General features: G+C 38.9%; 1 protein-coding gene across 4 annotated transcripts in view; it reads right to left on the bottom strand.

Annotated features, from left to right (window-relative positions):
• Positions 1-2,175: 2,175 nt before the first annotated feature.
• METTL24 (methyltransferase like 24) overlaps positions 2,176-27,387 on the bottom strand; it is a gene marked incomplete at its 5' end in the record, with an annotated part of 90,045 nt that continues 64,833 nt past the window's right edge. For 2 of the 4 annotated variants that reach the window (XM_081044572.1, XM_081044573.1), the window contains one exon: positions 2,709-4,691. In XM_081044572.1, coding sequence (XP_080900698.1) covers positions 4,377-4,691 — 315 coding nt within the window. In that variant the 3' untranslated portion in view covers positions 2,709-4,376. Of the gene's footprint in view, positions 4,692-27,387 lie in introns of all 4 variants that reach the window. The other 2 variants (XM_081044570.1, XM_081044571.1) reach the window with 2 other exon arrangements.

Genomic DNA, 27,387 nt, shown 5'->3' with positions numbered 1-27,387 from the left:
GCCATTTACCAACTCCATAGCTCACTCGTACATATTGATTGCATAGCTGTCCTATGTATACTGAGCTACTCTATTGAAATAATCTAGATTAGAATTCAAATTTGACAGGGAAAAAATCCCTTTTTGTTTCAGACAATCTTATTGCATATAACCAATCAGTAAGAAAAACAAAATATTTTATATGAGAATGAGAAATTGCTAGTTTTACACAGCATTGGTTTTAATGAGTATTAAGAACTAGCATTTTTCTATATAGTGCTAAACATAAAGTGTGACAACATTAAGCTTGCCTGATTTATTTTTCTTAAGGACAGAAATACAATAACATTATTTTTAAAATTTCAATAATTTCTAAATTTAGGCAGTTTAAGAATATACTGAATTTTTGAAATATGATTTCATGTGATAAGTAAAGTTCAAATACCTCTTTCAATGTAAGCAAAAGGAAGATATTTTAGCATAAAGTTAAATGTATTATGAATTCACAAAGAATCAGCAATTGGCTAGTACAAAAGAATTATGTTATTGCTTAAAAGGCAAACATAAATTTATCTCCAGAAGAAAACAATTATATTAATGGAGCTTGGAGGTACTGTTGTATTGTCAAGTATAATAATCTTTTAAAATAAGGCCTTCATTTTAATCTGGTGAAATATGATGATGAGGCTGGCTTCCTGGTATAAATTCAAGCTTCACAAAATCCAAACATGTAATACTTAGGAAATTCAAGTCTAGTACTGTATTTACAATATACTGAACTCTTACAGCCAAGGCAGAAATGCTTATGTGATAGCTGATCTGGACTGAACACTGTAAATTCATGAATTTGTTTTATCCTGATGTAAATATTAATGGACTTTCAGTCAATTCTAACGGAAGTTTGTTTAGTTCTCCCTGGCTCTCTTCATTTCAACATGTCAAATAGCTACAAATATTTATATGCTAACCTATTATAATTGCATCAAATACAATCACTCTAAGAAACAGGGAAAGGGAAAATTGTTTTCCTTTGACTTTCATCCCAAATTATGACACCAATTTTGTGCTAAAAGGTGACCTCTGAATCACTTATATCCTCATGTTTTTCACCTAAAAAAGAAAAAGAACAGTTTTTTTCTTTATTATTTAATAAGAGCACTATTAAAGTTGTATTTTCATATTCATTTATGAGCATTGCTCTGGTAACAGTTAATTAAGAGTTGTTTGTCACAGATATTCGCATCTGAGCTCATTTATCAAGGGTCAAAAAGTAGTTTGAAGCAAAGAGAACTCATACCACACTTCCAAGTGACCTTGCCCTTTCTGAAACGCAGGAAGGAAGTGCCAAGTATTAGGATGAGCCAGGGCCAAGAGTTACGTCCAAGGCCTTGCAAGAGCTTTTTTGGCAACCTGAAAATATTGATAGAGAAGTTGCTGGTTCCCATATTTTTTCAGTAAGCTTTCATTTGGCAGGCAGAGTTTAATTAAGTAAATTCTAAATTTAACCTGCGTGCTACAACAATGATCCCAACTCTAACAGATTTGCAGATCTGGTCGTAGTACAGTTGTAGTTTTTTCCCCCCACTTACCATCAGGGAGGCAAAAATCCTTTGGAAGTAGCATCTTATATTTGTTAGAGGCTATTGAGGCAGCATTGTGGAGGAACCAACAGGGGCTGTGGAATCTGATAGACGGACATGTGGGTTCCTGCCCCACCATCTACTAGTTGGATGATCTGAATAAACTAATCTCTCAGAGTTTCCTTACCTATATATGTAATTGGGAAAATTACCGTTCCTTGTAAGTTGTTGGGAGAATTAGGAATGATGTATGCACACTGCTGGGCATATAGTAATAGCTACAATAAATAGTAGCTCTCCATTTTGTTTGTGTTGCTTTTGTAGTAGTTTTGATGATGGCCGTTGTTTTGCTGGTGCTTCACCAGCAGGATCTCCCCAAACACCAGTGCTGTGGTACCTAGACCCTTTCTCATGGCCTACACCAGGAGTTCTCCACAGTGGATGATTCTGCCCCCGAGGGGACTTTTGACACTCTCTGGAGACAAATCTGGTTGTCACAACTGAGGCGGAAGAAGGGAAGTTGCTCTCGATAGGAAGGACCAGGAATGCTGCTAAATATCCTACTATGTACAGAACAGCCCTCCCTCCCCCAACAAAGAATTATCCAGCCTGAAATGGTAGTAGTGCTGAGTTTAAGAAATCCTGGTCAATACAATAAGCTTAATAAATTCTAGAGGACGGGAAACCATAACAACAGTCAGAAAACGCATCATACATTTCAAACTCTCCATGAAGGGAATGAAGGACAGTCTTAGAAATAAGCATAACATAAGTACAAATAACTATTGAACAGGCTGCCTAGTAGGTGGATGTGGGTGGGTGTGTTTGTGGTTTATTTTGAGTTTGTCTTGTCTTTTTTCTTAACAGTACACCCATTCTCGCTTCAGATATATATAGTGTGATGGAGTCAGTGTTCTATAGCACCAATCTGGAATAAATGATAACTTGCCATGTGCAAGTTTGGTGTTTATCAGTAACACCATAAATCTTCAATCCTATGAATTAAAAATCTTGCTATGGGTGTGTACATACCTCAAACCTGATCAGACTGGACACTCAAAATCAGTACACTTCATACTTTAGTGTGTAAGAAGGTTTAAAATTAAAAGGTTTAACATATAAAAAGGTTTACTATATATACTTCACTGTATAAAATGTTTATTAAAAAATAAAAGAGAAAGCATCTGTGATATACTCCAAACAGGAACTGGATGAAAGGCTATAGAAACTACCAATATCACTTTAGAGTTTGATGGGCCCTTTTGAGATAACGATGGACATTAAAAGCAACCAAACTGCTATTTCAAATTACACTTATTCAAGCTGGTCCTCCCACCTCAATGACTTTTGTTAGTGTACAATGTGTTTTAAAATAAAAACCTCATTTGTATTTTAAAAAATCACTACTAATTTAGAATGTCTTGTTTCTTTTGAACCCAAGTTAGTGAGATCATCTAACTCTAATATATTTTGATTTCTCATTTGAAGAATGGTATTTTCAAAGCATTGCAAGAAACAAAAAGCCAACCCAGGGAATATCTGGGGTAGAAGTAGATAAAAAAATGGAGAAAAGGAATAAAGCTTAGTGTAATCAGTATTCTATTCCCTCCCTAGATTTCTTGAACAAACCTGTATGCATGTTTTCCTGCTCTTACAGATTTAAAAAGTATAAGAAAATATACCTAACTTATAATAAGGTAATAATTTGGTTTATTGTTATACTATTTAATTAATTTATTTAAAATTAGGATATTTGAAAATCATTTGTAGGGGTAAATGTCTAATCTTATAAATAGAAATGATAGAGATCATTTGAACTATTGAGAACCTGCATTTTCTGCTTAATTTTTTAAAAAAGTACAAAGGATGAGTACCTACTGAAACACGTGTAACTATGTCCTAGGAAAGAGACATACTCTGGCCCTCAAACCACAGGCTTATAACAAATGCCAACTGGCAATAAAGAAAAACTCACTTAATCTTTGAGACAATGTATTTAAAAAAAAAAAAAAAGATTTGACAACATCAGCAAGTCTGTGGCTGAGAAATCAAGTTGGAAGTCAGAAGAGGCAATGGGAAAGACACGTAAATTCTGCTTTGTGCTTAGTTTCAGAGGAAAAGAAGAAGAGTTAAGGCTGCATATGAAAAGCATGCTTAGATGCAGTTCTTGACAGTCTAGTCTTTAAATTCAATGACAGAATTTGGTGTGTCTGAGTTCCCACATACTAGAATCAGTGGTTTTTGTAAAACCATGGCATGGCCTCAGCAAAGGCTGAGAAGGAATGATTGAAATCTGCAAAACGTAAAGAACATCACTGACAAGGGGAACAGGAAAACTGTGCAAGAGGTAAGTTCAAGTGAAATGAGAGGTCCTGTTTTAAACAGTAGGCTACAAAACACAAGAATCTCAACAACCCAGTAAAAATGGAAAATTTATGTAATTACTTTTCCATGTTGGTGAATTCATGGATTATAGATATACAATAAATTTTAGGGAAAACTGAGGTAAGTGGGGGATAATCTTCCAAGTTCAAGTGAAGGAGGACAAGCATCCCCACTCTGTCAGATGCTAAGAAGCAAAGAGCCTGGGTCTGGGCACACAGAGGCTGACTCCTGTAGCACTCCTGTGTCCATCCCCTTAACAAGTATTAACTGTGTCCCTACCACGTGGCAGGCACCAGGTTACACGCACTACAAAGACAATAACAATCCCCACCTCAAGCAGGTAACAGGCTAGTGGAAGGCTGGACAAGGAAACCCATAATTCGAATCATGGACATATTCCATTCTGCAAATATTTCCTTGAGTTCTTGCAACCTATTTCCATCTTGTATTCACCCAGCTCAGAGTATAACAGCTACTTGCATTGAAAATGTCTTTCTTCAGGAACAGTTGAGGTTTAGATAAATCTTTGTAACTGTGAAAAAGTCTGAAATCCTTTAGTTCTAACTCTTTGAGGAGGCTGTACCAGAACCGCACAACACTGCTGTCGCTGCCACTGACCTCGAACCCTGGCCAGTGGAGATGGATCTCAAAGACCAGCTGTCCAATCTGTTCCAGGACATCTTCTAGAATAAGATTTTCCAAAACTTTCCATTCTGCGCTCTCCAGATCTGCTTTGAGAACATCAATCTGTAACACAATGATGAAAGGAGATGAGCAGATTCAATAAACATGGTTTAAAAATGCCATCTTGATATCAAGAGTATCACTGTATAACTACCTCCTAAGAAAGCAGAATTTTCCAAATTATTTTTTTTAATTTTTCAAATTTTAGATTGAGAGGTCTTTTTCAAATGGCCACTTGGGAATTTCTAACCTCACTCCACATCACATATTAATATACAAATGATAAAATGCCAGTCAGAAATCATAATGGACCCTCTTAGTTTCTGCTCAAGGGGAACAGATGCCCAAGGAGGTGCTGGAGTGTGTGTATCATGGAGCTCTGCGCCCACAGCCTCTCCCAGCAACCTACATACTGCTCAGAGGAACCCAGCCATGTCCTGACAGAATGGTGGCCTGCAGGGAGAGACAGACAGAGGGCCACTGCCTGTAGGGACCGCCTCACAAAACTTACCTCCCTCCCGTCAGGACTGGAAGTCAGGGAAAGAGTTCTCAGGTATCTGAATATTAGACTTGTAAAAAAATTATTATTCCATGATTTCTTTAAAATGTATATACCAGTCTAGCATTCTAAAACAAAACAAAACAAAACAAAAACCCAAAATACCATTCTTTGTTCATTTAATGAATACAAGTCAGATTCCAGGTGAAATGGAGTATAGGAAGAAGAGCAGTATGGGAGAGATTTTGCAGTCAAAGTTATGAGAATCAGCTCCTTTTTGCTGGCTTTGCACAAATCCGTTAAAATAATAAAACCTCAAATTTTCCCAGAAAGCAATCAAAGCGAATTACTTACCAAGTACTTATATATACCTGGCACTTGCAATATCCATTTACTCCTCTCAACAATTCTCTTAGTTTCCCCAGGTAGAGTTTAGGAAACCAGACTCAGAGTAACCCATCCTCAGTTGCACAGCCACGGAGGCAATGGTGAAATACGAACTGTGTCTGTCTAACTGGCCCATGTTCTTTACCATTACACGATGTTGACTCCCCATAAACCATTAAAGGAAAAAAATGGTAACTGAAGAGTCCCTGGCCTTTCGGTTTGGAAAATAAGATGCTATTGGAGAGTGAATAAGGGTGAGTGAGTAGAAGTATTCTTACCAACATCACCATTTTACATTTGCAGAGCACTTTCCGCCTTAAAGAATTACTGTCTTCATGCATAATCTCAGTAAAACAACCTTATCGGCAGACAAGGATTTATTAGGTAAAGGTGATCTTCTGCTGCCAAGAAATGGAGGGGATGTGGAAGGGGATAATTAGACCACACAGAGGAAAGCCGACAGCACTCAGACACAAACCAGAATAATGAAGATGGAGAGAATCATTGCAATCACTGCAAAGGCTATTGTCCCAAGAAGTGACAGCACAACCCTAAACAGTTCTTCAGGAAGCTGCCAACTGAAGTCACCAATATCCTGCCCATGAAAGTGACGTATCTTTGCCTGTTTAGAATGATGGACAAGGACCAAGACCAACCTGCCCCAGCCTCTCTTCTCTCTCAGCGCAGGTCTGTTTGTAAGTTTCTCAGGTACGACTGAGACATGAGGTCCTCAGTGCAACGGTAACATTCGCTATGTGATTTCAGAGTTGGGTGGAGGAGAAGAAGCATAGAACATAGACAAAATTGCTCCAACCAAATGGTCTTTGCCTAGCATCCTGAGACCCTGCAGGAGATGCTTTCACTCTCTTGCCTTGGATAGTACTTTCTGGTCCACCAGGCACAGAGTGATGATGGTAACAACCCCAAGAATACCAAGAGGCCTTAGAAAAGGATAGATGTCTACTGGTTCAACAGTTCCAAAACCAGAGAAAGAGTTTTTTAAAAAATCTTTTCTGAAAGGAACTGAGCAAAGGCAGGTTCCACATGAACACACACAAGGCTAAAATAATTCTTGTGAATTGGACACAATAGAATTAATTCACTCTTTTTTCATCTCTGCTGCCCTGGCACTTCCTCGGCTTTGTTTAATCTTTGAAGTTTTAAACAGAATATTTCTGAATTAGGGTAATTAAGCTGCCAAAAGAAAAATTTAATCAAAACTACAAAATTTTCTAGTTGGTACAGAAAATATCCAAAACTCAAAATCAACATTTGTCGTGTCAATTCACATAGTCAAGAATTACCACGTTCCTTACAGATGTATTTTGCTTTCCCATCGTTTTCTGTGAGTTTGCATATGTTGAAAACAATCAATAAATCAAAGTATCAAAGGGACAGGGTAATATTAACCAGCCTAAAATTGACCTAAAAACTATAATGGTGTAGTATGAAGGAATATACATATTTTTTCCAAACGTATTTTTTAAATAAGCTGTTAATCAGAAGTTATGAGCAACTGGAAAAATAATCAAATTATTAGGCTCCATCATAGCAAATATATGCTTTCTTTGGAAAGCCAATTTTCAATTACAAAACGCTAACCCATTCTAAAGAGCAAAACGTGAATTCAAACATGACAACACCCCCACTGTCCTTTGACTCCAGTAACTGAAAATTCTCCACTCCAATCAGAATTCATAGGTTGATCTAACTCATGCAGCCCAGGTGTGGTGTGGCGCTGAGGGGCACATGAGTTCTTCCCCGCCTTCTGGCCTGCGAGCACAAACAGCCGTAGTGCTGTGAATAAAACATGGTTTTCTCTTCCAGTGTGCCTTTTCTATTTCTTGCATTTCAGAATGTTCTATCTTTGCAAATGTAATTTCCACTGTTACTGCATAATGAACTCAATATTATTGTTATTATAAGGCACTAAACATCTCTGAATAAGGTATGCCAACTTGAAGGTTCTAATATCAGCTTTCAATAATTACGGTACTAAAAATCATGCAAATGGTCATATCAGCATAATCAAGTGCCAATCCTAATACAGTTAGGTTAAATTGGGTTTCTAGAAAAAAACTAAGTGTTAACTCTCGGTAAACTCGGGAATAACTGAAGACGTATTCTTGGGTGGAAGGGTCTCAAAAGAGGTGGAAGCAACAACCTGTTTGGTGTAATTTCAGAGGGATCCTCCTATCAAAAATTATCTCTTTTTCCTTGTGCCTGAAATATACAACAAGTCACCTTTCATAGAACATTTTGAGGAGAAGAGAATTTTAGCTGGATTAAGATATGAGGACATCTAGCACCTTCCTCATCACGGGGACAAGATTATCCCTGTGTTCACTCACCAAGAACTGCCACGATAACAAGAAAGGGCGGAAGTGGCCTCAACGTTTATATTAGTTTGCTAGGACTGCTGTAACAAAGAACTACAAACTGTGTGACTTCAACAACAGAAATGTATTGTCTCACAGTTCTGGAGAGCAGACAGCTAAAATCAGGTATCCAAGTGTGGGTTCGTTCTGAGGGCTATAAGGGACCACGTGGATTGTGCCTCTCTCCTAGCTCCTAGTGGTTTGCTGGCAATCTTTGGTGTTCCTTGGCTTCTGTGTCACTGTGATCTCTGTCTTCATCTTCACATTGTGTTACCCCTGTGTGCTATATTCAAATTTCCCCTTTATAAGAACACCAGCCATATTGGATTAAGGGCCCACCGTACACTTCATTGGCAATGATCTTATTTTCAATTAACGTCACATTCTGAGGTACTAGGAGTTAGGACTTCAACACATGAATTGTGGCGGGGGACACAATGCAACCCACACAGTATCTGAGATAGCTATCACTACGAAGCATCTTGGGCAAGGCAGTATGTGTTCAGGAGCTAACTCCCCAAGCCAATGCCTAGGGAAATTGTCCTGTGCCAGAGATCCAAGGGCCAGAACCATCTGAGGCAATTATGGACGTCGTCTTGCCAGTCCTTACATCAGCCAACACTGACAGCTCCACCTCACTAAGTATCAAACCCAGGGCAAGTCAGTCAGCCTCCAAGGCCAATTAAAACCACCCTCATGAAACCCCTGTGCTTCATTCCCAGGTTCCTTCTCAGCCACACTACCAGGCCCGGTGGGTGCAGGTTGTTTTGGCACCCTCCCATTCCCTGGCCACATCCTTCTCCCACCTTCTGAAACTCCTTCAGGCACTCCACATCCTCACGCCTGCAGCTCCCCTGCTTGCTAGCCTTTTCCCCTTCAAGGGGGCTCTCCAGCAGGATCGGGAGATTTCATTACATGCCGGCTGGCTCTTAGGAGGGCAAAAAGGAAAGCTGCAACACCTTTCAAGGTCTAGGGCTGGGATTCACCAGCATCACTTCCACTGTATTCTGTTGGTCAAAGCAAATCACAATGCCAGCCCAGATTCAAGGGGAGGTGAAATCAATTCCAGCCCTTGAAGGGAGGAGTGGCATATACAGAAAGGATGAGACAAATTGTTCATGGCCATGTTCGCCGATAATCGACCCCAGTGATTCAAAGCAATATTACTTTATATACGAATCCATGAATGAACTTTGGTATTACAGTAGACATGAATCTTTACTGGACATACGCAACACTCTAGAAAAAATGACTAACAAAGCCTTAATTCATCCAAATATTATTAATAAAGGGACATTAGTTAAAACATGGCATTTGCTGTTAGGTCTGGTTTTCTTGCAAGTTGACAGAGAACCTAGGATATCCAATGGATTAAAGATGAGTAATAAAACAAAATACTGAAAAGGACAAGTAAAGTAAATACATATAAGTCTTAGGTAGGGTATTAGTTTCCTAGGGCTGCTATAACGGAATGCCATAGGCTTTAACCACAGAAATTCACTTTCTCACAGTTCTGGAGCCTGGAAGTCCAAGGTCAAGGAGTCAGCAGGTTGGTTTCTCCTGAGGTCTCTCTCCGTGGCCTTCCCCTATGTGTGAGCACTCCTGGTGTTTCTTCCTCTTCTTATAAGGACACCTCGGACTAGGGCCCCACTCTGATGGCTTCTGTTAATCTCAATTACCTCCTGAAAGCCTTGTCACCAAATACAGTCATACTGGGGGTTAATGCTTCAACCTATGAATTTGGGGGCACACAATTCCATCCATATCAGATCCAAAACAGGTATTTGCTATACTCTATTTAGAGGCAAGCTCTCAAAAAATGTATCTCTCCACAGAGACTTTTAAAACACATCCCTATTGCAGTGACGGCAGCCTGGCTGCTGCAGAGCCAGTAGTTCCTCCTGGGTACTTAAAGGCTAACTTCAGTTCTGGGTGGTGAAAATGTGAGCCACCTAATTCATTAAAGGTGAGTCGTAGAGACTGTGGCAGACATTATTTTTCAAAGATGGTCTCACCATTCACTTCCCCTTCACATGCTTTTGTACAATACGGCCTTGACCCTCCTCCCTTCCAGAGACGAGGTAGGTGCTCCCTCCCCCGGGTTGGCTTACTGGGGTGCAGCCTACACAGTGACACCAGGCCCCACATAGAGAAGAGCATTTGGTGAACGCTCTGGTGTTCTTGACCTAAGTTCTTCATAAGTTTTGAACAAGGGCCCCTGCATTTGCATTATGCACTGGGCCCCACAAATTGTGTATCCCGTCTTGTTACCTTCCCCTTGAGTTTTGATGCTCTGGTGACTGCTGACTAATAGAGTATGTAGAAGTGACTCTATTTGACACCTAAGCCTGAGCTATAAAAGGTGATGCAGCTTCTATTTTGTTCATTGGTTCAATCACCCTTGAAAACTTCAGCCACCATGCTGTGAGAAAGTCCAAACTAGCCTTTGCAGAGAGACCACATGAAAAGGTCCTAAATCAATATGGAGAGAGAGATGCCTGGCCAACCCCAGCTGCTCTGGCCGTCAGCTGACTACAACTGCATGACAGAATCTAAGCCAGGAATGCCCAGCAAAGCCCATTCCAAACACGGAACCCCAGAAACTGAGAGAGATAATAAAATGATCAATTGTTCTTGTTTTAAGAAACTTAAGTTTAAAAAAAAAAAAAAGAAACTTAAGTTTTGCAGAATGACTTATTTTGTAGCAGTAGATAACTAGAACAGAGACCAAATACTGTTTATGCAAATCTTTTTAAAAGTTATTTGTAAAGCGTAAAACACTATATATCCCAAAGCTGTGATTTCTAAAAATTAACATATATTTAACCAAAATATTTTCTTATAAAAAAAACAATACATGGTCATTATTTAAATGGGCGTAGGGAAAAGATAAAAGAGGGGAATAGGGATCAAATATATGGGGACTGAAGATCTGACTTTGGGTGGTGAACACACAATGCTGTATACAGATGATATATTATAGAAATGTACACTTGAAACTACATGTTAAGTTGTCTTTATATAACATTTTACCTAAAAAGTTTTAATAAAAAATGCTTTATCTATTGATCTATATTAAATCTTTAAAAGGATATAGATGTTTTCCACCCAAGAAATGTGTATTAAAGCTTAAAACTTGTTATTGCCATCAATTATAAAGCTAATTAACCATTAATCAAAATCTCTGGTAAGAGCCAAAGTTACATAAGTAACACCAATAGAATGTCAATATTAACCATCCAGTTTATCAATCCACTGACACAGAACAAGGGCCTCCAAATTAGGCCACCAGAGTTGGCTTGCCTCAGTATCAGCTGTCGGATTTTGGGGCCCAACTCATGTACTTTATGACATTTACAGATACATCTCACATTTTGTAAAAGATAAATTCCTGAAAAAGAGTGTGGAAATTGAATTTTGTAATTGGGCTCATATTTTTGAAATTATTATTTATTTGACCACTCATCTAGTTATTTACAAACATTTTTAAAATTAGATTACCATCAATTTCCTACCACCACAACAAATCAAGTTACATTCATTTTCCATATTCATTACAATTCGGGTCAATATTCAATCATAATTTAAAAATAATTGTAGAACACAACTTCTTCCTGCTTTCTGGTTTAGTTATGAAAAGGTATTTTGAATGATGAACGTAAATTTAGGCTTTTATATATATCAAGTCTACTTAAAACAAGATACATATAGCTGCAACTACGAAACTAAAAGCTGAACACATTAGAAAGAGGATCATGGTTTTGTAGAAAAATAGGAGAAGTTAATCTATCTTAAATGAACAAGAGGATTAAAAGTCTCTTTAAGAGCCTTAGGCGTTAAACACACTAAATCAAGCTCAATTATCACTGTGGGTTGGCAGAAATGTAACATTACAAGATTTCTGCTACCACCAGGGAACAGGAGATAAGGCTTGTCCAGCACATTATGAGAAATATTAAGGGTCACTCTAAGCTAATGTAGAACAAATTCTGAACTAATAACAAAAGAAAACAAGTTTTATGTAGTAATCAGCTCACAGAAATTACCTCTGCAGGAAGCAACACTCAGATGAATTAAAAGGAAAACATTTACAAAGACTTTTTCCCCAGATTTCCAGTCTATTCTAAAGAATTCAACCTGAGGCTGCTGAGCAAGAATCTTCTGGAATGGGTGAGGTGAGGTAAAATGCAACCTCAGAAACCCAGGTCAGGGATAGGGAGTGGGTGCGCTGGTGACAAGTCAAGAAGTCAGAAGTCAGCAGAGCTGTTGGTGACATGCACCAGCAAGGCACCCAGCAGAGCACAGGCAGGGTTAAGGAGGCTGCAAGGGCAGAGGCAGGCGGGAAGGCAGGGGCAGGACCAAGGACAGCGCCAGGCAGCGGCTTTATTTCTACCCCACTTCCTTGGGCCGCTGAAAACAACACGCCTGTCTCTGACCTTAGATCAGAACCTTGGGTCTTAAAGCTACATCACCTGGTTAATTTATTCTTTTGGCCTAATCATATTTATGCAAGCATTTTCAACTATTTCAACTATAAACTAGTCCTAAGTGAACAGATGTACAAACAAATAAATACCCCAGGAAAATGTTCTTCAGCCAGACATGTTCTTGAGGTTCAATAGGAGGCTTTAGACATGGGACTGAGTCAATCTCAGAGCATGATGAGATCAGCTATGTGACCAAGGCTACACGAAACAGGACCCAAAGGCAAAAAAGCACGCACTAATTTTATGGGGACACAAAATAAACTCATTGGGTTATTCAGCTATTTTTTGACTATATTGAAATATGAGTAAGACATTGATACTGTTCTGGGGGTGAAATTAATGAAAGGATCAGCAGTGAGTGAAGTGAAGTGTTAGAAGCCAGAAACGAGAGATGAGGAAACAATAAGAGGTCTCAGGGTGTGCTCAGGGTCTCACTTTGATGTCCTTCATTTCTGGACCGTGTATTGACTTCTAAGGAAATACAGAGGGTGCCAAAGAAATGTAAACACAGTTTAACAAAGAAAAAAACTATTAATATTGTAATACTCAATATATACCGATAACAAAAGATGCATACAAGTCACATTTGACTTCTGTAATTACAAGGGGTGCTTAAAGTGGTTACCATCAGCGTCCAGACATTTCTGATTACGGCAAACTGCTGCTTGCACAATGTGGACCAAAGTGTCCACGTGTGTACATTTTTTGGCACCCCAGGTATATAGCATGGTTTCCACTCATTTGTTGACACATCTGATTCCCTTCCCTTACTTGGGTTGTAAGTTCCTTCAGGGCAGAACCTAATTCCTCTTTGGGTATCACATTTCTATGAGAGTTCCTGACAGGTGGTCAGTGTAATATCCTATCAGTTAACAAGTCCTGTCCATTCTGCCTCTGTAATACCTTACACCTGGCCCCTCTTTTCTATCCCTCCACATTCAGCACCGTGATCATCTTGCTTAAGACGCCACTGATTGAAAGAGAGGAGAGAGGAGTCATCGGTTGGAAGTTAGAAATGAGGGCAGCTCTGTCCATCATCCCACTCTGCACAAATGGTGTCAGAGTCTTGATTGTCAACACTTTATGACCCTACACTTTAGCCAAATGCAATTCTTTGCTCTTCCTCAAAATGCCACGAAGTTTCCCGCCTCTGTCCTTTATTCATGTCACTTCTGTGTGGGACACCAAAAATTTCTGCTGATCACCACTTGTCCCCTCCACCAACCTACAGAACACCAAAAGTGTCCTTCAAGTACACGCTGAATTTCATTTTCTTTAAGGAATTTGCATTGTTGGGCTTATTCAAAAATCCTTATCCTCAGAATCTAAAGAAGAGACAACTATCTAAGGAGCAATTTACCGTAATGCTGACAAGACTTGGAAATATACACACAACCTGTTTTTCTCTTATGGAATTTTTCACTGGAGTTAACCTGCAAGACTTCCATCCCAAACATTTCCTAGTTAAATGATAGCAACACTGGAATAAGCAAACAAGTAACATCAAGATATAATTCTATATATGACATTCAGTTTTTGTTTTGTTTTGCAGTGTCTAATTGTAGTGAACAGTTCATATGTAAAAGCACAGGAATGTTTAGGAATATGGAGCGGAGCTGTGCTATCCGATACGATATCCACATGTGGCCATTTAAATGTTAATTAACTAACTAAAATCAAATCAAATTAAAATTTTACATCCTCTGTCACATTTCAAGTGCTCAAGTGGCTACCGTAATGGACCGTGCAGCTGTAAGACATTTCCATCGTCACACAAAGCTCTGCCGGACAGTGCTGCTCAGAGTGTCACATGCATCAGAATCAGCCGGCGGCCTGTGAACACACAGCTTCTCATTCAGCACATCTGGAGCGAGACCTGAATATTTGCATTTCTACCAGGAGCCCCGCTGATGGTGATGCTGCTGGTCCCAGTACCACACTTTGCGACGCTCTGGACTTGGCTGATGACACTGGGTGAGCTTTTGATGGTGTGTGTGCACAGGAGTCTCGGTCTCAGCACTGGCAGGGGTCCCCCCTTCTCTTAAGCAGATGCAGAAAGTATCTAAACACTGGTAATCTTTGGGAAGGTGTATGGTGGTTTTCTAACACCAACTGTTTTATTAACGAGCATACGGTTAGGTCAGAGTTTCCTAAACACATCACCAAGGTGTCAGTGAGGCTTGGACTCCCTGGAACTGTGCAGAAATGTGTGTTTCTGCCCATGAGCATTCCTCTAAGACCACTGTGGTCCTTGGGACTGTGGCTCTGGGGCCGAATGCCTCATCACATGGGGCTGGGGCAGGTTGTTTAGCCTTTCAGCGACTACTGTTTTCACCAGTTCTCAGTGAGGTCCACAAATGCCACCCACACATACAGATAAGATTACCTTGTTTACACTGATATTGAAATGTGCCTTCTCTGTACCACAGCAGCTATGTTTTGGGTGATGACTCAGGGCAACAATTAAAATTTGGTACAAAAAAATGGAGTATTTCAAACATAATAGCCAAGAACTGTCTCTTTGCAGAACATGGGCAAATTGAAAACAGAGTTTCTTCTACTGCATTTCCATCGGACAAGGGGCATGAGAGGTATATTCCCTGTGCCCTAGGCTGGACTGCAAGCTATATGAAGGATAATAGGTTACTTATTTTGTGATGGCTGGAGCGGAGCGGCAATAATGGACCATGAGAAGAAGAATTATACTCTAGGGATGGAGAAAGGAGAGCTACATGTAGCTTGGATCCCTGATGTCTATGGAGTCTATATACAAGACTTGTACTACCTATCTATTTCTAGGCTCCTCTTCTGTGAAAGAAAGAAAATTTTTCTATTGTTTAAGCCACTACATATTTTTTTCACATGTAATTCAACATATTCTAGTATTTTTAGCTACTTATAAAGAGTGGTGTCCTTATTGAAAAAGGGGGACTCCCTATTCAGAGTTGAAGCTTTCTGTGAAGAAGTGGTTAGTGCCAGTGCAATAGACCAGCAACGCATGCCTATTGGAAGTTAAAGTCCCCACTTATAAGTTTACGGTTCTAATTCAGCACTTTCTGAAATGGTAAGCAACTCTCTAATTCTAGGACTGCTACCCTCCCTCTAGAATCCCTACATATTTCCTTCTTGCAGCCTCCTCCTTTGCTCCAGACCATGGCAACTCTTCTCCTGCCAGAATCCTCATGACCATCACACTGTACTCTCCCTTCCTCTCTTAGCCCAGAAATTTACATTGCATTCACAAAATGTGGCTGCAAAATCACATTCATGTTAATGAAGCTGTTAGTTCTCTTCTTAGTCTATTCTATACATTTGAAATTCTAGTATGTACTTAAGCAGCCAGATACTGACATTTTTACCATGCAATGAATTCTACATTTCTGTATATTTTTATTGAAAGCACAGATGCTTTTTCTTGAAGCAAAGCAAAATTTAGTCAGGCCTCAAGTGGAACAAGAAAATAAAGATCTTTAGTCTCATAATGCGCCCATAATAACATTCACTTCAAACAACTTTAAGTTGAATGGGTCACGTCTTTCACCTGAAAAACAAACGTAATGTAATTGGGGCAGATCCTGGCTTTGTGGAGATTGAAGCTTATTTAATTCAAAGACCCTCTTTAAGAAGAAGAATACAAAATTATAAAATGCAAAATTAGGTAAAATCATTTCTGCTTATAATCAAGACATATGCACAAGTCTCAACCCAAGAGAAAAGGATTAACTGCAAGCAAACTATCAACAGACGTGTGGCTAAAAGCCAAAGAAATAAGAAAGACAAATAAAAAGCATTTAAAAAAAATACCTGGAAGGAAAAAATATAAGCAGTACCAGTTTTCAATCTCTGGTTAAATTTACGTAGCAATTATGAGAAGAAGAAAAATTTTATACACAAAAAGAGCAGTACTGACTACCACATATAGTTATCACCCACACATTACTCTAAGGAATGTGCTGGATATTCAGACATATATCTAAAAACCTCATCTTAGGGAATATGTTCAGACAATGACTTGAAATAACCATTCATTGGCTCTCACAGGATATTGCTTAAAAACCCCTAACATTTGCTTTAGATGCTCCATCCTTTAGTACAAAATACATCTTTTTAAAAAATCTTGTATCTACCATGTTTCCCAAAAATAAGACCTAGCCGGACAATCATGTCTAATGAGCCTTTTGGAGCAAAAATTAATATAAGACCCCATCTTATTTTACTATAATATAAGACTGGGTCTTATATAATTATAATATAATATAATATAACATAATATAATATAATACCGGGTCTTATATTAATTTTTGCTCCAAAAGCTGATTGTCTGGCTAGGTCTTATTTTCAGGGAAACACAGTACTGGTGATAAAAAAACTAATAGCCAACTTTAATTAAGTACTTGCTGTGTGCCCAGCCAAGCAGCATGCTAAGCACTTGCAAGTGATGCCCCAATTAACCCTCCAACAAAGGAAATAAGTGTTCTATTATCCTATTAGGAAAAACTGATGCCTAGGTAGGGCATACAGCTATGAGAGGTGAAGCGAAAACCAAATCCAAGCAGTTTCCACAGAAACCTGAGCTCCAGAGAAGTCAACCAACCAACCCAGGTCACACAGCTATTAAGTGATAGAATCAAGATTCTACCTAGTTGTGACTTCAAAACAGGAGTTCCTAACACCGTGTTCTTATACTCTGACAATGTTTAGGGATCCAAGCACAAAATATGACGTTGTCGAAGGTTTCCAGTTCCTTTTGCAAAAATGACAGACAGGAGAAAAGTAAATACAGAGTATTTATTAATTTAATAAGTCTTTGTTGAGCTCCTAGGATGTGCATAGCTCACTTGCTGCCATTCTTGGGGGTGAAAGGCAGCCATCCAGTCTGCCTTCAGATAAGGCACACATGTTTTATTTTAGCAGTTGTACCATGAGAACTCTTCTCTTTTACCATGAGAACTAGTGCCCTCTTCCCTTTGTTCCATGTACTTTTTTTAGAATAACATTGTTATTTATATTCATTTCATAGCTTTCTTATGACCAAAGGCATCATTTGGGGACATTTTCTTCACCACTTCATGTTTTTTAAAGTTTCATACAAATGAAAAATACATTAATAAGAAGAAAACTACCATTTGCACCTGTGGAGGCTGGAATAGCAGCCCCAAGACCCCTTCCCCTGCTAAAGAGGGGTTTCCTCCCACTAATCCATCTCCTGCACACCAAAAATGAATTATGCATTCCTTTTCATTCCTAATTTCAGGATCAGGTCCAACTGGAAGGAACCAGGTCTGCAGCCAACACCATATCACTTGTTAATTTGTCAAAAAGAAAAAATTATTTGAGACCTAACATACCAAGAAACAAACATCTGACATCCCACCCCACACAGGCCTGCCTCTCCATCCCCTGTTTGGGATGCTGTTTGTTTCTGTTTATAAAACTAAGACATGGAATTGTTAAAAATTGGGAAAGTACAAAAAAATATAGAGAGAAGAAGAAAAAAAATCCAAAATCCCAGTCCCAAGAGAAAATAACTATTAACATTTTGGTTATATTTCCTGCAGTATTTCATCTACCTTAGAAAACAATTGAGATCAAACAGTATGTATAATTCTGAAATCTATTTCTAGTGGATGTTTTTGTTAGTTTTTTTTTTTTTCTGCTTTAAACGTCCATCTGCTTAATATGCATATACAGCTCCTTTATTTTTCAGGCAAAGATCAGTTCAACATCTTGGCTTGAGCATTCTAAAGACGGCTGCAAACAGCCCAGGTGTTTCTTAAGTGTAATTCAGTAGGTTGTCCTGACACCTTTTGATTGAGTAAAGATGCACTTACTCAATTTACCCTCATACAGCTACATGAAAAGATGAGAGCTGAACTTCCTGAAACATACGAATTGCCACTGTATTTTCATGCTAATATGAATTGAGTGAGAAGTTTGTATTTTTTTTCATGTTTCACAACATGAGTTATACCTGGCAAATCTCTGAATTGCACAAGCAGAAAAGATGGCAAACCCTGAAGAAAGGAAAGGATACAGGACATATGGAGGAATCATTGAAATACTTATCAAGATAAAAAAGTGCAAGAGCCTCATTCGTTCGACAAGGAGGAGGCGAGAGAAGAGGCTGTGAAGGAGGAGAGGAGACTCAGCTTGTCCTTTTCGGTGTGCAGCTTGTAGAGGACCTCTGATTGAGATTTCTCTTCTCTGACTACCCTAAAGCCTTTCTTACTACTCAGTCCAACAACAAGAACAGTAGGATGGCTGCCCAACGTTAGAGAGAGAGATATCTTTACTAGTTTATGATACGAATTGACATGTAGAAGACTTGGCAGATGATTATCTTTGAAAATCATCCAAATCCATGTGCTTCTAACTGAATCAAAGAGATCAACACATATAATGGACATTTTCTGAAGCCTGTGTGTTGGCCCAGAACAGAGAGAGTAGAGGTAATCATGAAAGTTTTATGGGTTGTCAACCAGGGATTTCATCATCATGCTTGATTTCAGTGGTGGCTGCTTTTATAATTTTTAAATTGAGATTCCCAGCATTCCGTATTTTCTTATGCATCTTTCTTCTTTAAAGAATTGCTGATGCCTGAGAGGCTTCAGCCATGAGGCAATACAGTTTTATCAGAGCTGGAGGACTTTTCCAGATGGCATTTTTTTCAATAGAAACAAAGGGTAGGATGCAATTTCCCCAACATGCATACACCACTTATGGAGCTTGGTGGTCAGTCCGTTGTTAATCTGTCACCACAAACACCTTCCCTAAAATGGATGTTCTATATTTCAAGGAGTGGGTGGTTTGGGGCAGACATTTTTCAGGCACCAAGGATTGCTTTCAATCATGGTAAATAGAACGAGAATCATTATCTCACAGCCTATGGGTTTCTTCCCTGGATAATGTAATAACATTTGAACTTCCAGGAAAGTCAAATCTCTTAAAGACATGCTGCTAGCAAGTTTAAGTTCTATCAGTTACTAATGATCCTCATATTGGCATTTTTCATGAATGTGTAAACAGAGACAAATGTGTTGCCTTATTTCTCACGAGGGGAGGAAAGGTAGCAGCATATTGGTTCTGAAGTGAGTTGCCAAATTAAGTTGAGTTCCTTAGTAATTGGATTTTCAACTAATGAATTCATGCTCATGCTAAAAGCAGCTTCTTAATATTTTCAGTTAAGAGCATACATTTTCAAATTGTTTCCAAAAACTGAGTGTGGTGAACTAAACGATTTCAATTGTGAGCTTCTTGATTTATATGCTGGAAACTGTCACCCAGACACACATTTGAACTTGAAAAAACAGTTCACAGGGAAGGATCAACAAAAGAGAGTCCATAGCCCATTTAAAATATATATACATATATATTTTATAAACATAAATATTAAAAATATATATATAGTCTATATTTTTAAGTCAATTCTCAGTTATCTGTGGCATAATTTCCAAACTCACATTCAAAAGCAAACATAAGTACACAGCTCATAGCTAAATATCAAATATTTATTTTGAGTTATCTACAATTTGGATTAACTAGATCCCTGGAAGAAAGTAATAAATTGCTGATAGTGCAAAAACAGCTTTCATTGTTTGTAGAAAATGTGACATGTTTCTGTTTTCTTCATAGACAAAAACCCTGTTCAAATTTGTTTATAGCAAGCCCCAGAGGAACTTTAAAAGGTTTTGGTAATAAAAATTTCCCTTTAAAATAAATTATTAAATAGAGCTTTAAAATGTTTTCTACTATAGGTTTAATTTTATTCCACTAGGATTTGACTTTTTTTCAAAAATAAATTTGTGTTATTAAAGAGCTGGTTGTGAAAATGCACCTGAGAAAGAAATGTCTACAACAAAAAGTAGAAGTCCCCATATCTGCCCACTTTTTAAATTTGGGTAGAGCTTTATAGATATGATAACTATTGCTAAAATGCCAAGGCTGACTAACGTTACCTTCACCAACACTGGCTCTTATCAATCTTGTTAATGTTTGCTCTCCCAATATTTTGTAATGAACTATGTCCACTCTTAAGAGATCTTATCCTTGAATTGCCCACCTTCCACAATGTTGCCAGAATCATCTACCTAATTTCAAACCTAATTAGTTAATCCCTTTTGTTTCAGGACCTCAGCTGCAGCTATGAAATGACATCCAAACTCCCTTACAGAGCTCACCAGGTTCCTCACAGCTTGGGCCCCACCTCCCTTTTCTGCCTTATATCCACAAATCTGTGCCAGCCACACTGAATTTTTTACCTTTTCTTTTGGAATTTGCGATTCTTTTTCTTACATCTACACCCATACATTTACTATTTCCTCTCCCTTCTATCTCTGATAAACTCCCATTCAACTTCCAAGAGCCAGATGAAATATAATCTCCTCTGTGCCAATTCCCTGACCGCCTCCCCCCAAAGAAAAACATAGCTACTCCTCTTCCGTATCTCTTATGGTAGCACTTAGTACATTGCTATGTAATTTTTGTACAAATGTCTGTTTCCCCTATAGATCACGATGTCTTTGAGGGCAAGCACCCACATCATTGCTTCCTTGTCTTTGGTTAAGTTCTTGTTTTATAGGAGGCCCTCAAAAAGGGTTTACTGAATACCTAAAGAGTATTCAATAGCATATAGCAGAAGTAAACAGCTATAAAAATCCAGTCTCCCTTCTTCATCTATCGCATGGATTATGAAATATTTGAGAGTAGTTAGTGCATAACAAACATTAACAACCTATGGCGGACCCATCCAAGGAAAGCATGCCATGAGGCTCTGTGGGTGGGCATCTCCACAGCCCAAATAGCAAAGATGATAAACTATACCTAAGTGTTTCTCCTTCCTGCCTTCCTTCTGCTTTCCTCTCTCACCTTCTGTGACCGTACACCCACAGCATTTCCTCTCAGATGCCCTCTGGCTGGCCAAGACTCCTTACTGTAGAACGTATACTGAGCCATACACAAAAACTGTCCCCTTTTCCACCTCAGCCAACTTCCACTCCCATAGCCAAGTATCATGAGACATCTGCTCAAGAAGCAAATAAGGTTATATGACTTAAGCAGTTGATGCTCAGGCAAGAATAACCTCAATCTTCCAGAGAGAAATTTGTATATTTTAAAAGATTAACTAATTAACTCAAGTGAATCTAACCAGCAGGATATACCGAAGAGATATATCCTTTCTGGGTCAGTATACACCACCAGCCCCAAGATGGAAGAGATGGTGTCAGCAACCAGATCCCGCATTTCTGCAATACCGCCCCCACCTGGCACATCTGCAGGAATTCCCCATTGCGTCTTCCTTAGGGGGGCAGTGCTCAGAAGATCACAATCACTCAGGGCCTAGGGGAAAGAAATCACTGAAAAGGAAAGAGAATTGGGCCAAGAAGAGCAAGGAGAAAAAGATGTGAGAGATGTGTGAATATTGGAGAAACCACCAAGGAGATACAATCCCTAAATAGATGGTACTGGGCACTCACACAAAAATCCTACTGAAAGAAACAGAAATGCACCCATCCTAGCATTTTCTTTTTCTATTTAAAATGCTCTTTCCCTAAAGAAGCTGAGTGTCTTATATTAGCTTTAAAAAAATACGAAAGCTTGAATGAGTCAGAAAACCCCTTCTCTTCCTAAAATTGTGAAAGCCTACTGAATAGCTGAAAACGTCTCTGCTCTACCCTCGCTGCTCATGATATTAGTTTCTATCCCCAATTTGATCTTATTTCCAGGGCAGCCATTCCTCTTTTAGCCACACATGCTGAGCTCAAAGGATGGAGAGGCTGGTACATACAAGACTAATGTTACAGAGAGAAGAGTTGGAAAGGGCTCAAACTTCATTACATAAAAAAAATAATAATAATAATTTCAAGGGATAAAAACCATTTTCAGAGGAAGCCAAAACCAAAAATAGTAGCAACTTGAAACTTCATTTTAGGAGCTTGAGGGATGTTATGCCCCTCTATGTGGTTGCCTAGGGAACAGGATTCCTTTATCGTTTGCTATACAATAATTTTTTGAAAATTGCTACTCTATGTTATAACTATGATTGTTAAATTCTCTAAATAGGGGGCTTTTCACCCCCCAAAAATGAAGTTTAAGTTATAGTTTTGGGATCTTTGCAGGAAAATGTTATAGAAAAATATCAGAAAAATTATAGAAAGCTAAAGCTCCTTTCATATCTTCTTGCTGTCCCAACACATTAACATTCTTCTACTTGAACAGATGTTCTTGTCCATAATATTGTTCTTCATTTTGATTACTGAATGTGGAGTCTTCTTATAAATGAGTGAATTTGTCTTCATGAAACACACTTATCTTAGTATGTCAAAAATATAAATAGGACTACTCTAGTCTGAATTAAGCCCTGCAAAATTATTCTGACTTTCACCTAAGCATTAATAAAAGAATATCCTTGATAACGGAATGTATAAGCACAAAGGTATTTGGCTTTCTGTACATGGTAAATTTTCTTCCACTTTGCCTGTTACAGGCCCGACCTTGAGGGAGAAAAGTTAGGGTAACCATCATGAGGAGAATTATTGAAAGTGCCATCAATGATGTTAGCACGTTTGTTTTATATAAAAACAACACTGCTGGCCAAATCCCTATCCTTTATACTTCCTGTAATTCTATCCAGCCAAAGTAATTATTGCAGTGAGTGTGCTGAGTCTTTCATTTCTGGTTCCCTTGTGTTGTTAAATGAATAAAGGGCATTCTGAGAGCTGACTCTCCAGTGGGTCGAATACTCCTTCTGTTTTTGTTCCTTGCTAATGCTTCTGGCTTCTCTACACATTATCACTTTTTACAAGGAAGTTAGACGAGGCTAAACTTTATCTCTTCACTTTCTTCTGTGAAACAGCGTGTGTTAAAATCTAGATCAGGAAAAGAAACTGAGACCGATGGCTAACGAGGGGGGTAATATGTGATTTGCTGAGTTCAATTTTCTATGAAATTTTAAGATCCTGGCTATCCTGTGCCTGAGACCAGAGACTTTGTACACCTCGTACATATAGCCTGTAATGAGAGCCACCCACTGAATAACAAAATCTCAATTGACCAGAATTTAATCACAGGAGAAATATCCCTACTTGTCATAAAGCACTGTCTTGGGCACCGTGGGGCTTAAAAATATGCCAAAATAATTTTTCTGCAGATCAACTTTAAGGGAGTTGAATGATAAGAGAAGAGATTCATGTAAGAAATCTCATTTTTTTTAATGGAAACATTTCCAGGGCAGGTCCCCAAATAAGTTCACACCCAGTTCTGTCTTGTACAACTAATTATTGCACCATAACAGTGAAGCTCAGAGTGACTTTACAGGACTGCCAAACACCTCACTTTCTCACTCTCTTTATTGACTAGGGCCTGTTAATGACTGTTTTAGGCTCCTATGGAACCATCGATGGCGGTGTTTGAAGTACTGCCATGGATTAATGGTGAACACAAAATTAACCAACACAATGTTATTAATTTTAGGTTTTAAATTAGTAATGTGCATTTGTTTTATTGGAGAATATTCAGTGCTGCTATAGAAATGAGAAATTAAATGAGATCGGTGAAACTTGTAAGAGGTGTTAAGTGTGGATAAGTGACTTATGAAACATTAGGCATAAATAAGTAGAACATGCATGTGTTGAACATAGAAGGGGATAGCAACACGGAGGAAACACTAAAATTGTCACTAGACATTAAGTATACTTGAGGAATACGAGTCACTCAATATTTATGAGGTCTTAAATTGGCCACCCACTGGTTACACCCATTCTGGCCACACAGATACTCCACCAGATAAAACCCATAGCTGCTCATAGGCCAACTGGTGAGCTTACAATTCTGGCCAGACATGCGTGTCCCTGTGTCTCTCCAACTGATCCTCCTTGCTCCAAACCTCAACTTTTTTTTATCTTAACCACACCATAAACAGGGAGGACGGGGGAGAAATTGGGGGAGGAAGAAGTGGAAGGAGGGGAGAAGGGGATGGAGACTGACCAGGACTCATGCAGTATGGTCCTCTTACCTTTCTTATACGCAGTCCTCAGTACATAAACCTTCTCTATCTCTTTCCTGTTACTTCTCACTGTGTGTTTTAAATTGATTCAATAAACCATGTAAGTCAAGCATCTTAACTTGTGATCCATAACCCATGGGATACCTTGCTTGATAGCATATATTTGGAGGCTACATTGCATCAAGGTAATTTCCTACATGACAAAACTCATCAGTGTTTCTTAAGTGTTCATATGCTCTGCTAATTGTCTACCACCAAGGAACAATAGAAGAAAAATAAATGAAAGGTGGCAACCAATTATTAATGGGGAAACCTAAAGCAGTCAATCCTACTTAGTCCTTACACGTGACCTATGTTTTTTGGGTTTTTTTTTTTTTTTAAAGCTTTTATTGGGGGAAGGGAGCAGTACTTTATTGGGGAACAGTGTGTACTTCCAGGACTTCTTTCCAAGTCAAGTTGTTGTCCTTTCAGTCTTAGTTGTGGAGGGTGCCATACAGCTTCAAGTTGTTGTCCTTTCAGTCTTAGTTGTGGAGGGCACAGCTCAGCTTCAGGTCCAGTTGCCCTTGCTAGTTGCAGGGGGCACTGCCCACCATCCCTTGCGGGAGTCAAAACCAGCAACCTTGTGGCTGAGAGGATGCACTCCAACCAACTGAGCCATCCGGACACTCAGCGGCAGCTCAGCTCAAGGTGCCGTGTTCAATCTTAGTTGCAGGGGGCGCCGCCCACCACCCCTTGTGGGACTCGAGGAATCGAACTGGCAACCTTGAGGTTGAGAGCCCACTGGCCCACGTGGGAATCGAACTGGCAGCCTTCGGAGTTAGGAGCACGGAGCTCTAACGGCCTGAGCCACTGGGCCGGCCCTACACGTGACGTAGGTTTTGACTTCATATTATGGACACATGAATGGTTGTGTTTTCTCCTGGTGAACGTTATCCCTGAGTGGAATCATTAAATTACAAATATTGATACTTCATGGCGTTCCACAAAAAGTACAGTGATCTATACAGAGGGCGACGATCCCAGGATGCTCAGTCAGCTGAAAAGAGTTCAGTGCCATCATTTTAGAAAGACGCTCACTGACAGTGGGAAACTAACTCATTTCACTACACCTATATTTATTTTACATATTTCCCATGGGCCAGGCACTATGCTGTGTGCTACCGTGGAGAAAAGTTGAATATGATAAAATCACCATCTCAGGAATTTCAGAGAGATATATAGTGTATTACAAAGATACACTGGGGACTGACCGATTAGCTCAGTTGATCAGAGCGTGGTGCTGATAACACCAAGGTTGCCAGTTCTGTCCCCTCATGAGCCACTGTGAGCTGCGCCCTCCTTAAGAAAAAGAAAACAAACAAACAAAAAAACAAAAAAACACTAAGTACTCAGATAATTATGACAGAAGAAACTAGCTACATTCCATAAAGACATGCAAACAAACCTTTATGGAAGTTCAAAGAAGTAAACAATCACATTCACTGAAAGAATCCCAGTAAAGTAAAATGATACAGACTCTCTTGAGGGTAATTTAACAATGTCTATGAAAAAATTTAAGACTGCACAGTTTATGGTAGTTAAAAATTACAGATCTAATATTATGGGAATGGTTAAATAAACTATGATACATCCATTCACTAGACTATATGCAGCTCTTAAAAATTACATTGCAGATAGGTATTTCATAAGATGTTATGGGAAAAGTAAGAAATACACATGGTAAAAAAAAAAAAAAAAAAAAAGACAATGAAACGTCTTTCTCCCATCCCAGAATCCCCAGTACTTTTATCTGAAAACACCACCATTTTAAAGTATACACACAAACATATTTTGTATGTACACTTTTTAATTTTTATGCAAATAGTGGGTGTCATACTATATCTACTGTTGGCACTTTGTTTGGGGTCTGTAACCATTTGTCTTGGTGATCTTTCCCTATCAGCAAACTACAGATCTATAGCATCTTCTTTTATAGTCACAGAGTATCCAATTCTATCGGTTTTAAATATTTTTCACCTATTCAGTCCCCTATTAAAGGGAAATTAATATTGTTTCCTGAATTTTGCCATTGAAAACAATGCTGCAATATATCTAGATGAAATGTTTAATAATATGTAAAAATGTTCAAATGTTAAAAAGGGCAGATGAACAAAAGTCTGGTTTCCAGTTCCACATGTAAGGCGCTTAGAAGTCACTACTCCATCCTAATGACCAGTAAAAAGCTAAACAGACTGAAAAATCAACAACTTGTCTTGGATCCGTAAGAGAGGAGAGGACAGAGGGCAAACTGTTGGCCCCAAGATTGGAGAAACAGGAAGCAGAGGAAGGACACAGGGAGTCTTGTCTTCCTGGAGCAAACTCAGGAGTGGAAGCCATGGCAGAAACTAGTGTTGAGGCAGGAAAACCTGAATTGTAATTGACAAATTGGGAGAGGCACAGTGTGGACAAGTCTGAGAGTTAAAAACTCCAGAGAGACCAGTCATAAATGGTTCCCCACAATACTGTGAGATTTACCTCTAGAAATTCAAAACATTCCCCTAGTAAATATCAGCAAAAATCCCCTCAGACTTCCAGCAGGGGGAATGGAAAAGGAACTATTTCGAGATATGTCAGAGTACTTTGTTTTTCCTAACAAGGCCTGCTCTGGGAGAAACTAGTTAACCAGGGCCTATCCTGCTGGGGTGTTCTTAGAGCCTAATTGATCTGAGGAAAGAAAAATAGCCAACTCCAGTCCACTCTAGCCATCCTGTTCCACCTAAGGGGAGAGAAAACAACTGAAAAGCTTTTGTGGAGTTTGCAGTCCAGAGACATAGACTCACTAAACAACTGAGAACCAATCGTAGGACTACAGAACACCTCCCCACCACTACCACTTTACTAAAGGACTCTTTACAGCAGTTCCTTTTACGTGGTACTTCATGTCCAGCTATTAAGAAAAATCACAAGGCAAAACAAAAGGTAAAAAAAACAACATTTGAAGAGACAGACCAAGCATCAGAATCAGAAA

Source organism: Rhinolophus hipposideros (genome assembly GCF_964194185.1).
Source record: "Rhinolophus hipposideros genome assembly, chromosome: 3".
NCBI lineage: Eukaryota > Metazoa > Chordata > Mammalia > Chiroptera > Rhinolophidae > Rhinolophus > Rhinolophus hipposideros.
This window is presented reverse-complemented; position numbering and strand designations above follow the sequence as displayed.